The sequence below is a fragment of the Labeo rohita genome, chromosome 20, assembly GCF_022985175.1.
Source record: "Labeo rohita strain BAU-BD-2019 chromosome 20, IGBB_LRoh.1.0, whole genome shotgun sequence".
In the NCBI taxonomy this organism is placed as follows: Eukaryota; Metazoa; Chordata; class Actinopteri; order Cypriniformes; family Cyprinidae; genus Labeo; species Labeo rohita.
Window position 1 is genome coordinate 3,106,964 of NC_066888.1, and position 15,663 is coordinate 3,122,626.

General features: G+C 37.3%; 1 protein-coding gene across 12 annotated transcripts in view; it reads right to left on the reverse strand.

Annotated features, from left to right (window-relative positions):
- Nucleotides 1–15,663, reverse strand: part of nrxn3b (neurexin 3b) — a 317,541-nt gene that overhangs the window by 73,307 nt on the left and 228,571 nt on the right. For all 12 annotated transcript variants that reach the window (XM_051138803.1, XM_051138796.1, XM_051138802.1 and 9 more), the window contains one exon: nucleotides 1,548–1,729. In XM_051138803.1, coding sequence (XP_050994760.1) covers nucleotides 1,548–1,729 — 182 coding nt within the window. The remainder of the gene's footprint in view (nucleotides 1–1,547; nucleotides 1,730–15,663) is intronic.

The window sequence follows — 15,663 nt, forward strand, 5'->3', positions numbered from 1 at the left end:
GTCTGTGAGTACATTATCTCTCCACAGAGACGTTAAGGAGAAAAAGACTTTCAATCTGTTGAAGTCTGGCTTTCTTTCAGACATTATCACCATTTTCTTGCATCAGCAGAATCCCCTACAAACACTTCTGTGGATTCCAGAAATATTACATTAATGCTTGACTTTGCTGTCTTTGAGGTCACAGTGTACACCAAAAGCACCTTAGAAAATCCTATTATAATTAAAGGGCCCTAGCACCTGGGCTCACTGCCACCCGGTGACTTTAAAACAGCAAACGGTGGGCAATATGCATTTAAAGTGGAAAATATAAGAGGGAAAATGTCAGTCTTTTATATGTGCCGAATTTCCTGCTGCCAGCTGGTGGCGCTATGACTATAACTGAATATTGGCCCTTAGATGTGTTCAGGCCAGGACTCTTATCAAATGTGTGAAGTCTGGGGCAGATCGGACATATGGCTATATAATGGCTATATAACTTTTTCCATGAAATTTGTCAGGCCGCCACGGACACACCCTTTTACGAAAACACAATATCTTCGCAATTTAACATTGCAAAGAATTAAGCTGAATAAATATAATGTTGAATGTCATTAAATCTCTAGGAGGAATTTGTTACAGCGTAAAACAGCGTAATTTCCTGTTGCCAGCAGGTGTAACTGAATATGCGCATGTATATCTCTTCAGGTCAGGAGGCTTATCAAACAAATTTGGGGCAGATTGGACATTGTATGCCTGAGTTATAACAACTTCCTTTTTCATGGCGAAACTTTGAAATGTTTTTTTTTCACGCTAAAAACCATGATTCATTTTAGAAAAGAAGAAGAAGAAGAAGAAGAAGAAGAAGAAGAAGAAAAAGAATTACAGCTGTAAGCAGTGTTGAAAAGGCCCTCACACCTGGGCTCACCGACACCCAGTGGCTTTAGGAAAACAGCAAATGGTGAACAATATGCATTTAAAGTGGTAAATATAGAAGGAATATGTCAAAGTCATTTATATGTGCCAAACTACTGCCAGCTGGTGGCGCTGTGGCTATAACTGAATATTGGCATGCAGACGTCTTCAACCCAGGACTTTTATCAAACATGAATTTTGGCACAGATTGAACATGGTATGTTTGAGTGTAAAACATGACATATCCTGTTGCCAACAGGTGGCGCTATGACTATAACTGAATATTGGCCTTTAGATGTGTTCAGGACAGGACTCTTATGAAACGTGTGAAGTTTGTGGTAGATCGGACATTGTATGGCTGAGTTACAACAACTCACCCTTCAACGAGAACTCAACATCTTTGCAATTTAACATCGCAAAGGACTTTAGAGTAGACTGACCAAATATAATGTTGATGTCATTAAATCTCTGTGAGGAGTTTGTTACAGCGTAAAAATGTGACCCTCCTGTTGCCGGCACGTGGCACTATGACTATAACTGAATATGCGCATGGGCATGTGTTCAGGACAGGTCTCTTATTGTATGCATTAATTATAACTTCCTGTTTGCCACCGCCAGCTGTCATAACTGTTAAACATTATGGAGACTGGACTCACGATGTGGAGCATGATGTAGTCTCCTAGTCTGGGGGCGCTGTCAATGCGGACCAGAATCCCGTCCTTGATGGTGGTGCTGAAGCCCACAGCCAGTCTATCGGTTCTAGTGCTGGGTCTCTCGTTATTGGGCCATGTGTATGTAATAAGTCCTCCACCCTTTCCAAAGATGTACGTCGCTCCAGCTGTAGAGAGAAATAGAGAATGAGTAGTGTCAGCAGACTTTATGATGTCCATTAATTAATTTACAATGTAACAACCAACTGTTACTGGTGGTATGTCTTTCAATGACAGCATAAAATTCCAATTTAGTACCCAAGTGCTAATAGGTAGCAAACAGCAAAAAGCTTGCTTATGAAGAGCAGAAAACCATTCACAAACTAGAAAATTATAGTAGCTTTACTAAATGAACATAAAGACAAAGACCTAAAGAAAAAAAGAGCAGTTGATACAGCTATATAAACTTACAGTTGACAGGGGTAGAGTGGGAATTTCACCCACTCTACCCCCCCCCATATTATATAGAATAGACCTGTAGATAGCAAGTATGTTATAATTATAAAATAATTATATTTTCAGAATGACATAATTTTCTTTTCAAACATAGTCTGACAAGACTATGAAAGGACATTGCATTGAGGTAGAGTGACAAAATAATAACAAAATCACTGTTAAACCCTAGCAGTGTTAGAGTATTAAAGGGAATATCAGTATTTCAGAGTGTGTATATATATATATACAGTATCTCACAAAAGTGAGTACACCCCTCACATTTCAGCAATCATTTTAGTATATCTTCTCAAGGGACAATACTATAGAAATTAAACTTGGATATATTTTAGAGTAGTCAATGTGCAGCTTGTATAGCAGTGTATATTTACTGTCCCCTAAAAGTATAACTCAACATACAGCCATTATTGTCAAGACAGTTGGCAACAAAAGTGTGTACACCCTAAGTGAACTTGTCAAAACTGTGACCAAAGTGTCAATATTTTGTGTCAAACCATTGTTATCTAGCACTGCCTTAATTATTCTGCGCACTGAATTCACCAGAGCTGCACAGGTTATTGCTGGGATCCTCTTCAAATCCTCTATAATGACATCAAGGAGCTGCTGGATATTATCAGTAGGGTTCAGGTCGGATCACCTTCACCTGCACCTTCCTCAGCAAGGCAATTGTCATCTTGGTGATGTGTTTGGGGTCATTATCATGTTGGAAAACTGTTGTTCAGCCAAGTTTCTGAAGGGAACGCATCATGTTCTGCTTTAGAAAAATACAGTACATAATGGAATCTGTGTTTTCCTCAATGAACCGCAGCTCCCCAGTACCAGCAGTACTCATGCAGCCCGGACCATGATGCTACCACCATGCTTGACTGTAGGAGAGACACAATTTTCTTGGTACTTCTCACCAGGGCATCACCACACATGCTGGACACCATCTGAGCCAAACAAGTTTATCTTAGTCTCATTAGACCATAGGACATGCTTTTGGACAAGCTGTCTTCAGCAAACTGTTTGCGGGCTTTCTTGTAAGCCAGCTTCAGAAGAGGCTTCCTTCTCGGATGACGGCAATTCAAACCGACTTGTTGCAGTGTGCAGCGCATGGCCTGAGTACTGACAAGCTGACCTTCTACTTCTGCAACCTCTAAAGCAGGGGTGTCAAACTCAGTTCCTGGAGGGCCACAGCCCTACACAGTTTAGATTCAGCCCTAATTAAACACACCTGATCCAGATAAACAAGTCATTCAGGCTTGTTTGACAAATACATGGCTTGTGTGTTAGAGCAGGGTTAGAACTAAACTCTGCAGGGGTGCGGCCCTCTAGGACCGGACTTTGACACCCCTGCTCTAAAGCAATGTTGGCAGCACTCATGCATCTGTTTTTTGAAGCCATGTTCTGCACCTGACGCACAGAACGAGCATTCAACTTCGTTGATCGACCCTTGCAAGGCCTATTCCGAATGGAATCCGTCTTGGAAAACCTCTGTCTGACCCTGGCCAGAGTACTATAACTCAGTTTCAGGGTGTTACTGAACCTCTTATAGCCTAGGCCATCTTTGTGGACAGCAACAATTCTATTCTCAAATCTTCAGAGAGTTCTGCCATGAGGTGCCTTGTTGAACATCCAGTGGTCAGTATGAGAGAACTGTACTCAAAGCACCAAATTTTAACTGATCTAATACTCTTGTACTCTACACATCTTTGTATGATCCTGTCAAGCAGACAAAAACATGAACATGATGAATAGGACATGTGGCGAATATGTTTCAAATGGCACTCTGGTTTAGAATCAGGGTCTTGTTTTATCATTGTGATTCATGCAGAATAAATTAGAAGTTGGTCTGAAAAGTGAAACCTCCAATGGGGGCGCTAAACAAGCACATATCTTTTTATGCTAGTTTTAGTGACCTAATTTTCATGGCGACTCATAGACCCTGGCTGGAGTGTCCAGCCCGTGAGCTGAGCTCTGGGATCAACGCAGGTCCCTCAAGCTCCTTAAATAGGGCTTTATTCAGGGAAAAGCTTGAAGTTGCCAAAAAAAAAAAAGACTCGCAATCCTCATACATTATACATGAATCTGCAACTCAAGAACAAAAGCAGGCAGAGAAATAAAATTAAACAACCTTTTCCAACTGCAATTTTACAAACACAAAAGGGCAAAGGAAATAAGCTGGACACTGGCTCCTCTGGAAGTAGGCTAATTATGCTTTCAAATCACCCCCATAGCAAAAGATAAAACGAGTGTCAAAACTCCAAAAAGTTCTTCTGAATCATAGTAATTACCTCTCTCAAATCAGAACGATTTACTAATGTCTGGACAAACATGTAATCAATTATATCCAGGTCTCTGAGGTGTAGAACTATTAAAACATCAGAATCTTTTGTAATCTATTTCAAGGATCATTCTCTAGACATAGTTATAGTTGTGTTCAGCAAATTGGATAGCAACATAAGCTTCGGCTTTTTTAATGAAGAATCCTACTAGTCACAAAACCTCATAAGTAACCTAGAAAGTTCTACATAAAATCTGTAGAAAAATGTACAATGTACGTTTTCTGTTAAAATTATGGACAATTCCTTCAGCAATAAAACACAACACTAAACACAATGCAAAACATATAAAAAAAAAAAAAAAAAAAAAAAAAAAATATATATATATATATATATATATACATATATATATATATATATATATATATACATATATATATATATATATATATATGTATACACAATAAGTTAATTTATTTTAATTTTTTGATTTTATTGTATAGTTTTATAGTTTTTTTAATACAAACTATTTTACAGTTGTGTTTTGATTTATTTTGATTTTATTGATTTTGATTGATATTATTTTGATTAGATTTTTTCCTTTATTGATTTATATTGCACATTTCTTTATACAAGCGCTTATACACTAAAAAAATACAGACAAAATAAGATATTCATAAAATAATTTCATAAATCTTATATTAAAATAGTACTCCATGTCGTTTAGGTGAGTTTCTCTTTCAAGTCACATAAGTTAAAAAACAAAGCAAAAACTTTATTTATGTATTTGAATAAACACCACAGTCTATGGTAACATCCTAAACTGTAAAATAATAATAAACACAACAATTTAAACAACTTTACAATTCAAGTTTTGATAAAAACAAAAAGTTTTATGAAATGATAAATTATATCACATTTTAGCCTTTAAACCATTTGTCAAGAAAAGGGATGACTCAAAATCATAAATGATGATTTATTTTACATATAACTGGCCTGACCAAAACTGACAGACAGGTTTTAAAGTCACTCTCTGACAGTAGATGGTGCTTATGGTAAAGCAGAATACAGCAGCTAACCCTGTACACAAAACAGTGATGTGCTGTAACACCACAGTAGACTATTAGGCATTACACAGAGGTAAAATGAAAAGAAAATGCCATCAAAACTGTTCTGAAGACGGTACGTTTTCTTCAGAGATACATTCATATAAATGCTTACCTTTTGGAATATCCTTTGACGTCTTAAAATGTTGCCTCTGTAGGCAGTTCACTAGGTTTTGGAACAAAGCAAATGAGATCAAAGAAGTAATTGGGGAATTAACATGTTTGTGCAGTTTTTGGGTACTGTACAGAAGGAACAAGACCGCAGGTGCACTGGCAGCTTATTGCCGTCGTTGCCATTTTCTCCACCATTCTTTGTTATTAAGACTGTAACATCTCATTTGCACATCTGGGCTTCAGGGCCCAGCTGGTTGATATTCCTTAAGGGGAAGAGACATCATGCCAAGCGGATGGGGTTAAGTCCCAGGAGACAGAGAGACATATGGGAGTGAGATGAAAGAGAATGCATCACATACATATAAGACCTGTGCTGGGTCAACCTACCTTGTCCCAAACTAATATGTCTATGCTAGGTCAACACTGTTTTACTAGATAAATTACACACTTAAGGCACAGAGTAAAATCCTGACCCTCGGGAAACTAAACCACAGGATCTCACTCAGAATTCTTCAGTGTCTCCAACTGTAGTTCTCGTGAGGATGGACACAGATCTGAGCTCAGTCTTCAGGGAATTGTCCTCATATACCATGCCTTCTCCATGCTGTGGGATGCCATGAAATACCGCATCCACACTGCACCCCAGGGAGCCAATTATCCCACTCAGTGGATTTGCTAAGTAACAAGAGACACCATTCAGTCCTTACAACACTACGTTTCTAATGGACCCTACACGGGTAGGCTTAGCAAATGCCTGACACACAAAAAAAGCTATTTACCAAATGTAATCGCATCAGGGCTTTAAGCGTTTGCACACGTCCATTTAAATGCTGCCGAATTGGCAGGTAGACTGAGAGTTACTTGCAGTGCTGATAGAGTGAGCGAGTGTTTTGCATATAGGCATTGGTGTTAAGAAAAAGGGCTAAAAGTAGTGAGATTGTAATTATGCCACAAATGGACTGTTTTTAATGAATACTGAAAGCTTTTGAAAGTCTGGTGTTTTATGTATGAATTCATTATGGGCAAATTGCATCTTCTGGAGCAATATGTACCACAGTTTGTGTCTTCTTAATGGAATTTCAGGCTGGTGAAAACTTCATTAAAAAACTTCATTACAGAAATGCGCTGATAAAGGGTGATGCGTGGCATTCATTTTAAATTCAATATATAAACACACAAATTAGTGTGTGCACAAAGTGTGTATATGTGTGTGTTTTAACAATGTGTTTGTTTGACGCATAAAGGTAACTATGAACATGATGTTAACAAACACATTGGACTAAATATTGCTGTCACTGGGTTCGGCATGTATGCTTTTTAACATTTTGCATAATTAATTTAAGAGGCCTGTCGTTACAGTCTTAAGCCAAATAAGATGTGCTATAATTCTGCTATCTGGTACAAAATTTGTCATATATTTATTTTACTTTAAAACAGCTACTCTTGGATTGGCTAAAAAGTTGATTGCACAACCAGTAATAAAATAGCAATTGACAAAAACGCCCAGTACCAAACGACACACTTGATATGGTCTTGTGGCCTTCACGAGTGCTCTTTGTGGCTGCTATGCACCGCCGAAGCACCATTATGGCTAGCCTACACTGGTGCGGACTATTTACATGTAGTGGACTATTACCCAACAGTCCATGTATTGTAGTCTCAGAGGACAAACACAGGGGCTGAAAATGCCATTTGGGACAAGGCATTAATTAATGCACAAACTACAACCAACCAACCTGTAAGTACCTGTTTGCATCAGACAGCAAAGAAACTATTGGCAAATGTAGGCTTCCCTTTTATTTGAGCTGGATGGCATAACATCACATAGACTGATGACATAAAATGGCCAGTCAATGTTGTCAATCACGACCAAAAATAACAAAACTGTTGGTGTGCACACAATCTGTCTGGATTTTACTCAAAATTTCTCTGTGGTCATAGTGCTCAATATGACTAAAAAATATTTTTAAAAGATCGCATAAATCACACTGTGCACCTGGCTTTACACTTGAACTGAATCTCTGTGAATGCCTTATCTGGAGGCAGTAAATCTTCCCTCTCATTATGAAAGCACACTTGTAAACAACACATGAAAGCATACATCCATTAGCTACATGTACGGATTCTGCAATACTCGCCCAAAGACCCAAAGTGAAAGCATACACCTGTAAGGACACAGACACACAAACACACACATGCACGCACAATTGGTGCTAGCTGTAATTTTAAATTCTAAAGTGGTATCTCGTGGGCTTTCAACCATGCAATATGTCGGAGGTGCAGAAAACATGTTCCATGTGGTTCAACACAGATCCATGAACATGAAACCACAAGAATACAAGAAAAAACAGAGCAAATGCACTCCAAAAGCACAGATATATTTCCTCCTTGTCCAGTATCAAGATCCAGACAATGGCTGCCCCGTTCAACAGGCTCTGGGCACAAATGCTTCAATCTGGAGCCAAGATGTTGTTGGAGAGTGGCTCATAAGAGGAGTTTTCCAATTATATATGTGTAGGCCTTTCAGAGACTGACCTATTTGTAATCAATCATTGTAATCTTGTAATCACAGTTCTTACAACTGTGTGGCCAACAGCCAAGCCATAACTGAAATAAGACAGAGAAAACACAGTGGCACAAGTGAAGTGCAAAATGTGAAAAATGAGGTGGATGTCAGATAAAAGCTTGTCAACCACATTTTACCTTACTCTATCAACGAAATAAAAAAAAAAGAACGGAGTAATATTTTATTTTATATATTGAAAGGGAAAATATTAGCCCAAAAGAAAATATTTTAATTATGATGAATTATAAGTATAATGATCAGAGATTTAGTGAATTCTTCGCTGAATTCAGTATTTGAAATTCAGAAGATCAACAACCTAATTGGTGCGGTTATGCCCTTTTGGTTGTGTTTCTGTTCTCCTGCCTTAGTTTAGTTCATTGACCTAGTTTCCGGTTTGTGTCTGATTGTGTCATTCTGTTCAGGTGTGTCTTGTTAATTATCCCATTTGGTCTGTATATTTAAGTTCCTGTCTTTTCTGTTTGGGTTTGTTGGGTCTTAAATGTCTAAACTGCTTGTCTCCAACCTGCCCTGTCTGGATCTTTTTTCTTTTAATCTCGTCTTTGTGTCCGTTCTTTAGCACAGGAATTGCGACTCTAATTGAACCATCAGTTTGATTTTAACAAACCTTTGCCACAGCCAGGCAAAAACTCATTTTCATCAGCTACATCAGAAACTGTAATTGTATACTTTCTGGTCATAGACCATGGTCTTTAAACTGTGAGAACGTCACACCTTTGGCAGGTGAGTCATTCAGAAGACTCACTTTATATTAAGTTGCCTTAACTACTATGTACTTGCATCAAAAAATAAGTACAATGTAATTAATGTGGTCATATTGTACTGCAAAAAACTTTTGCTTCTATTGAGGTGGGATATGGGTAAGGTTAGCGAGAGGTTTGGTGGTATGGGTAGGTTTAAGAGTGGGTTAAGGTGTAAGGGATGGGTCAACAATGTAATTATAAATTTAATTACAGAAATTAATTAGAAATGTAATTACATGCACATATTTTTAAAATCTAAGTACAATGTAAATATATGTATGTACACAATAAGAACATTGTATCAAATGATTAATTTCAATGTAAGTACATAGTAGTTAAGGCCACTTAATATAAAGTGTGACCCTTGCTGCTGATGCTTCCTATTTTAAGTGTCTGTTGATGGCTTTTAATTTTTAACCAGAAATGTGCATGCAGCTTTTCTGATGTTCACTGAATTTTTCTGAGTCTTTTTTCCAGTTGCCAAATTCAGTCTCTTGATGTGTCCATTTTGAATCATTGTCACCAAAGATGAGACACGTGTTGAAGAAAAAACGGAAATGAAACTACTGGTTGACATAAAGTTTGGTCTATGAACTGGATATCACTCTGAACACATGGAGGCTTGGTCAGGACCAGTGTAGTGTGTATGTGTCAGAAAAAAAACAAAAGTTTTTTCAACAAATTCTGGATTATAGCCTAGGAAGCGCACAAAGTCACTAAAAAGTCATCACTCATCTTAGTTCAGCACAGTCTCACAAGGTTTGTTATAATCTCTCTGAACTGCACAATGAATCTTTTATTTACATTATGTCTGCACTGTTTGTTATGATATGTTTTACGAGTGCACTTAAAAACTCTGTGTTTTCAGCAGTGAGTGAATTCTGACGAACTAAAACACATCTGATTGGCCATTGTGTTCATGATATCAACAGATCTGACCATGATTGGCTACACTGCTCATTGCTGCAAAATAGATCTTCATTTGAGGGTGCTTTTGCTTTAGGTTGAGGGTGCTTAGCATCCGCATAGAACCAGGCCTGAGCTTGGCTAACTGCTCCAAATTGCAGTGGGGTCGACATCTAGGATTCTATGACTACCTTGCTCCTCCCTCCAATGTCACCCATGCTGACATTTATTTAAACTCATTAACTGATGACCACAAACTTATAAAATCATGCTGTAGCCATTTTTAGATTTTTTTAATATTGAAATGCTTCCTGTGCATAGACAGCTCAAAGTGCTGCAAATGAAAAAAACACATACAAATAGAAAAATCACCTGCAAATTAAGAAAACATCTTCATCAATTTGATGACAACAGACACTGCAAATGCTCACAACACAACCAAATACAGCAACGTGCTGCAAATACTCACAACACAAAAAATAAACACACTGCAAATGCTTACCTTTTTTAAAATTTTTTGTCTGTGTTGTAAGTATTTGCAGCACATTTCTTTGTTTGCGTCGTGAACGCACATCCCAGAACTAGTGCTACACAAGCTTTTGTGCTTAAAAAAAAATACAAATTTTTATTATTTGAAAAAAAATGACTGATCGTTTCTCTAGATAAGACCCTTCTTCCTCGACTGGGATCGTTAGAGCCCCTTGAAGCTGCATTTAAACTGCATTTTGGAAGTTCAAAATCTGTTTATATTATGGAGAAAAATCCTGAAATGCTTTCCTCAAAAACCATAATTTTTTTTTTTACGACTTAAGACAGAAAGACATGAACATCTTGGATGACAAGGGGGTGAGTAAATTATTTGTAAATTGTTGTTCTCAAAGTGGAGTTCTCCTTTAAGCTCTTTCGGCTATGACAAATAACATTTGGAGTTTCCTGACTGTGTGCCATCTCTCTTGGGAATGTTTCTGTAAGTAGGACTGGTAGTTTGTAGGGACAGCATAAAGAAGAAGAGATAAGACAGAAACTGAATGAGAGAAATCACAGAATATGGTTGCTACAGAATAGGAAATAATAACTTTCAGTGAAACTTTCTCATTGATAAAGACATTGTCAGGAGGAGACACATCAAAATTCCAGCCAATTAAAGAAAGTGTTTTCTTACAAATATGCAGACTGAACAAAGGTGCTTGTCTACTCCATGCACTATTACAGATAGTGAGGGGCAATTTGAGAAAAACTTTTCATGTGTATACAAAAACATTTGTACTGTATGTACAGCAATATCTATATGGTATATGATATTTACTATAATCCATTATTAACTATATTAATAATTATTTTTGTGTAATTTATTCAATAGCACAAAGTCCTGCCACATTTATCACCAATAAAGTTCGATTACAGTTAAGATGTTAGAAAAGCAGCAGACAGCAGGGCAACTTGCTAGGTTTTGGAACACAGCCATTGACAGTTAACCCCCCACTAGTTCAATCAAAGGAGACAGAACCTCAGAGTATTTCAAGAACAGCTTGATTTGCTATCAGCTCAACAAAAAGAGGATGTTCTTTGTGTTCGTGTATGTGTGTGTGAACAAGAGAGTCAGATCTCCATGAAGGCTGCCTACTTTTCTGCACCAAATCTGCAGCAACATGAAGGTTTGCTCAAAGACTTCTTTAAAGTCAGACATGCTAAAGTGCACCCCAATTCTCTCTCTCTCTCTCACACACACACACAAAATCACAAATAGACACTGTCTCACTCCACCTCTACCCCAGCTCTGACACACTCTTTGTTGTTGGTGCAGAGATGGATGAAGAGATGCTGCTGCCTCTTTTTATATTCTGGTTTTCAGTTGCCACCCTTTTAGGGGTCTATGTGATTGTGGAGCTGTTTTGAATTTAAAAAAAAAGTACAAATAAATTGTATGACTACAGGTATAATATTACATTTATACAGCAGATCGAAGGCACAAGTGTGTAAAAAATCAACAATGTCTCAAAAAAAAAACCCCATCTTGTGTGTAAAACTATTTCCTTCTGCCACAGGTTCAAATGTCAAGTTGGCAGTTTAAATGATGAGCCAAAACCTTTGTTACTAATTCAAAAATGTCATCTTGAAACTAGTAACGAAGGAACGTTGAGGTGAGTTTTCTACTGAGGGAGTGTGTTGACCTGGATCTGAAACAGCATTCATTCTTCAGCACATTATCTTATATTCATAATAAAAAAGTCAGTTTGAATGTCTGCTGAGAAAATCCTTTCAAAGGTTATAGGAATTTACCATGATAATGCTGGTCGATGCATTTGTCGGTTGGGTCTTACAAGGTGTGGTATAAAGTATAAATAATGTCTTTGTTTATAACCCACTCATTTTGTCCTCAGCCAAAATTATTTACAAATAATAGATTAATGAGACCAAAGATTTACCCAAAACAAATGATCTCTCATGTTTAACCACTATAGATGCATCAGGGCCAGTGGTAAATTCCAGAAGATCTAGTTGAAGTACTAAATGCTGAATGGCTGCAAATCTTACAAAAAAAAAAAAACTTACTACATTCAGTGACACAACAGTACTATTTGTAAAATACTACTCCGCCATTATGCTAACTGTGACAAAAGCTATAAGTGGTGTGATACAAATTGTGAAGCGGTACAATGGTATTGGTAGAATATCACATGGATGGAAAGACCTTTCAGTCAATCAGATTCAGGATAAATAAGCAACAGGGAATCTATCATTTTCATTGAGAACTGCTGATTCCTGGTGACACAAAATGGCCTTATGCAAGGCCCTGGTCAACTTAATGCAAAAACAGAGAGACAGTAGTAGAGCAGATAAAGATCTACAGCTGGATACTGCGGCTAAGGAGCACAGTACAAGTACGAGTAGAAACAGAATAGCTGAATAATAGAAACTGCTAACAGAAACTATAGCAACTTAGTTTAATTGCTCAATGATAATCACATTGTTACATAGAAATGCCGATGTCAAATTTTACATTAAATTAAAATTAACAAGAAAAAATAAAGTTTCGCAAAAGGATTTTTTTTGTTAAATTATTTTAATTCTCATTGCTATAATGAAAACCCTTCATTTTTTATGGAATATATATATATATATATATATATATTTTTTTTTTTTTTTTTAAGACAGTAAGAAAATAAAGACTAGCTAACAGCTGAATACTGAGATTTACGAATATGTGGATATTTAGAAATTGCAAGTGTAAATCCAAAGTTATTCTATAGCTTCCATCAGAAACATCCTCACATCACCTAAAACACATTCATAAGGTACCATATACCTTAAAACATCGCAGTAGAGGCGTGTTGGTGCATCAGAATATGTGGTGACCCTTGGAGACAGAGGACGCACCATTAGAAAGAATAACCCATCCAAAGATGGCTGCAAGTGAAGTCTCATTCATAATTCAGTCATCTCGGGGGAGACACTACTGCCTGCTTGGCATTCCGATGCCTTCCAGCACTGAACAGACTGTGTGTTTGAAAAAAACAGGTATAGCAGGCTGGTAAAAAGAAATAACTTCATTAAGTATGTGCCATATGAATGTGTAATCTAGAAGCGATACAATGCACTGTATACTATAACAAAACACTAACGGTAAAAGAGATATGTGAAAACCATTCTACTAAAAGAGGAAAAAGAGTTGTTTACATATGAAACTTGTCTCTGCCAAAACTTGCTCACCATGGCATATTATCTACTATTTATGAAAAGTAGGATGCAGTGTGTATACTACAGTATGTGAAATTTATGTATATACCCAGAATACCCAGATGACCTACTGTATTTGTCAAACTGCGCAGTACAAACCTAAAGCTAACTCTATTCCACAATCCAATAAGCTTAACTTGAGTTTTAATTATCAGGTTAACAAATGAATCAGAAGTAATATCAACCACCATTTTTCCTCCATTGTATCTTTATTTTTAAGATGATAGACATGCATTAAACATGCAAAATGATCATAAACAATGAGGCATACCATTGTCTAAAACAACTTTCAATGTTTACTGCATTTCTTAAAAACAGAATTCAGTATACAGCACACTGTATACTGGGCTTGACACTAATTCTTGAAAATCACCTTCTTGCTTAAAAGTAATGAATTTTGTCTACACCCATGGAGGTCCCTTATGCCTTATGGGGCTATCACTTAGAGGTCCGCTTGTAATGAGTGTGGGATCAGGATGTAGCCAACAGACAAACTGATGCTGTTGGCATGGCAATCTGCCAGCAATAAATACACTCTCAATGGGATAAAGATCTTGGCATGACAATCCCTGCTTGAGAATTTATTGTTAGTCCCTATAGATGGTAACTTTATCTCTTTTATCTGTTTCTAAAGCTTTCTTCTAGAACGTTATCTCTCTTATGTTTGAAGTCAACATGAGCCCTTGTTAAAGTTAATTCTACATCTAGAGTTAACTCAACTCCACCCCCAACTCTTGGTTAAAAGATCTTATGTCATTTCTGTCTCTAGAAAAAGTACACTATCTGTGGCTCAGCTGACAAATTCTACAAACATTTATTTGATTCTTTGACCTTACGAGATTCTGACTAAGTACAGTATGTGAACATGTTTACATTAATGTTTGGACAGTCGTGGCCTAATGGAGTCTGGTTTGTATCCCTCTCTTCCACCCTGAATACACAACTGAGTTGCATTTCATACATTATTATCATTATTATAGATTTTGCAGTTTCTTGTTAATCCTTCTGATGGGTTTATGGGTGGGAGGAAGTTTCACTGATTTCACCTTGGAGAGATGATCTTTTTGCTCTTACACAAGTGCTTGGCTTTTTAGGGACACTGTTGGCTCAATCATGTTGATGCTGTCAGGAAATGCACAGCTAATAAAACATTGTAAACATAATGTCTGGCGAGAAAACTTGAAGTTTACCAAACAAATCTGAATGGCAGATTAATACTAAGACTGCATTTACAGCAGAAAATAATTTTCTTGATCAAAAATGGTTTCATTTAACAAAATACATAGCCTATGATCTTAAGTTGGGGGAGAGCAGAGCTTATCCTGTGTTCCCGAAAAAAAAATATCACTGTGTCCTTAGAAAGCAGCATTGTTACAGTAACTACAGTATGTCACTCCATAATAAAACATGAAGGTTATTTCAACAGTATCCAGGTATGAAATAATGGCGCCCGATGATTGTGTTTGTTATAGAAAGTAAAACATATTTGCATGAGAAATGCACCCATCTACTTTTTTCAGCAAGACCTTTCAAGAACAAGAAATATTATGCTGGTTAAGAGCAGGCTGTATTAATGTTCTCTGTGAGACTGTGAAGCTGTGGCTTGAGCTCTTTCTGTATGATCTCCACAAGTCTTGTTCTCTCCACACGCTTTGATGCCTTCTTGCTGAACATGTGCAATTTAACACACCTAGGGGCACTTAAGCGTCCTCTATTTATCCATGAGCACTCAGGGAGATGATGAATTTGTTGCAGGGTGAGAGTGAGTGAATTTCCACAAACTCTGATCAGCAGGAGGACATGGACAGACACCAAGGGACACAGCGTCTACCTCTATTCAACCCTCGGTGAAAGATTTATGGCTGGTGTGTGTCCTGAATTAAGACAGTCATCACCTCACATGTAACATGGGACACAGTGGACCCTACGCACCAACATGCATGAGCATTTATACATACATAAATGAACACAGATACACAGATGTAACACAAACTGACCTTAATCCATGTCCTAACCAAGTTTTCAAAGACAAGCTATTTGTCTGACCACTCCAAATGTGCAGTTGCTGTTTTAATGTTGCACAACCGTGCCAAGCAGAAAACAGTTATTGCTTAAAGGTGAAATCTGACTTTTTACTTGTTTAAGTGCTATAAT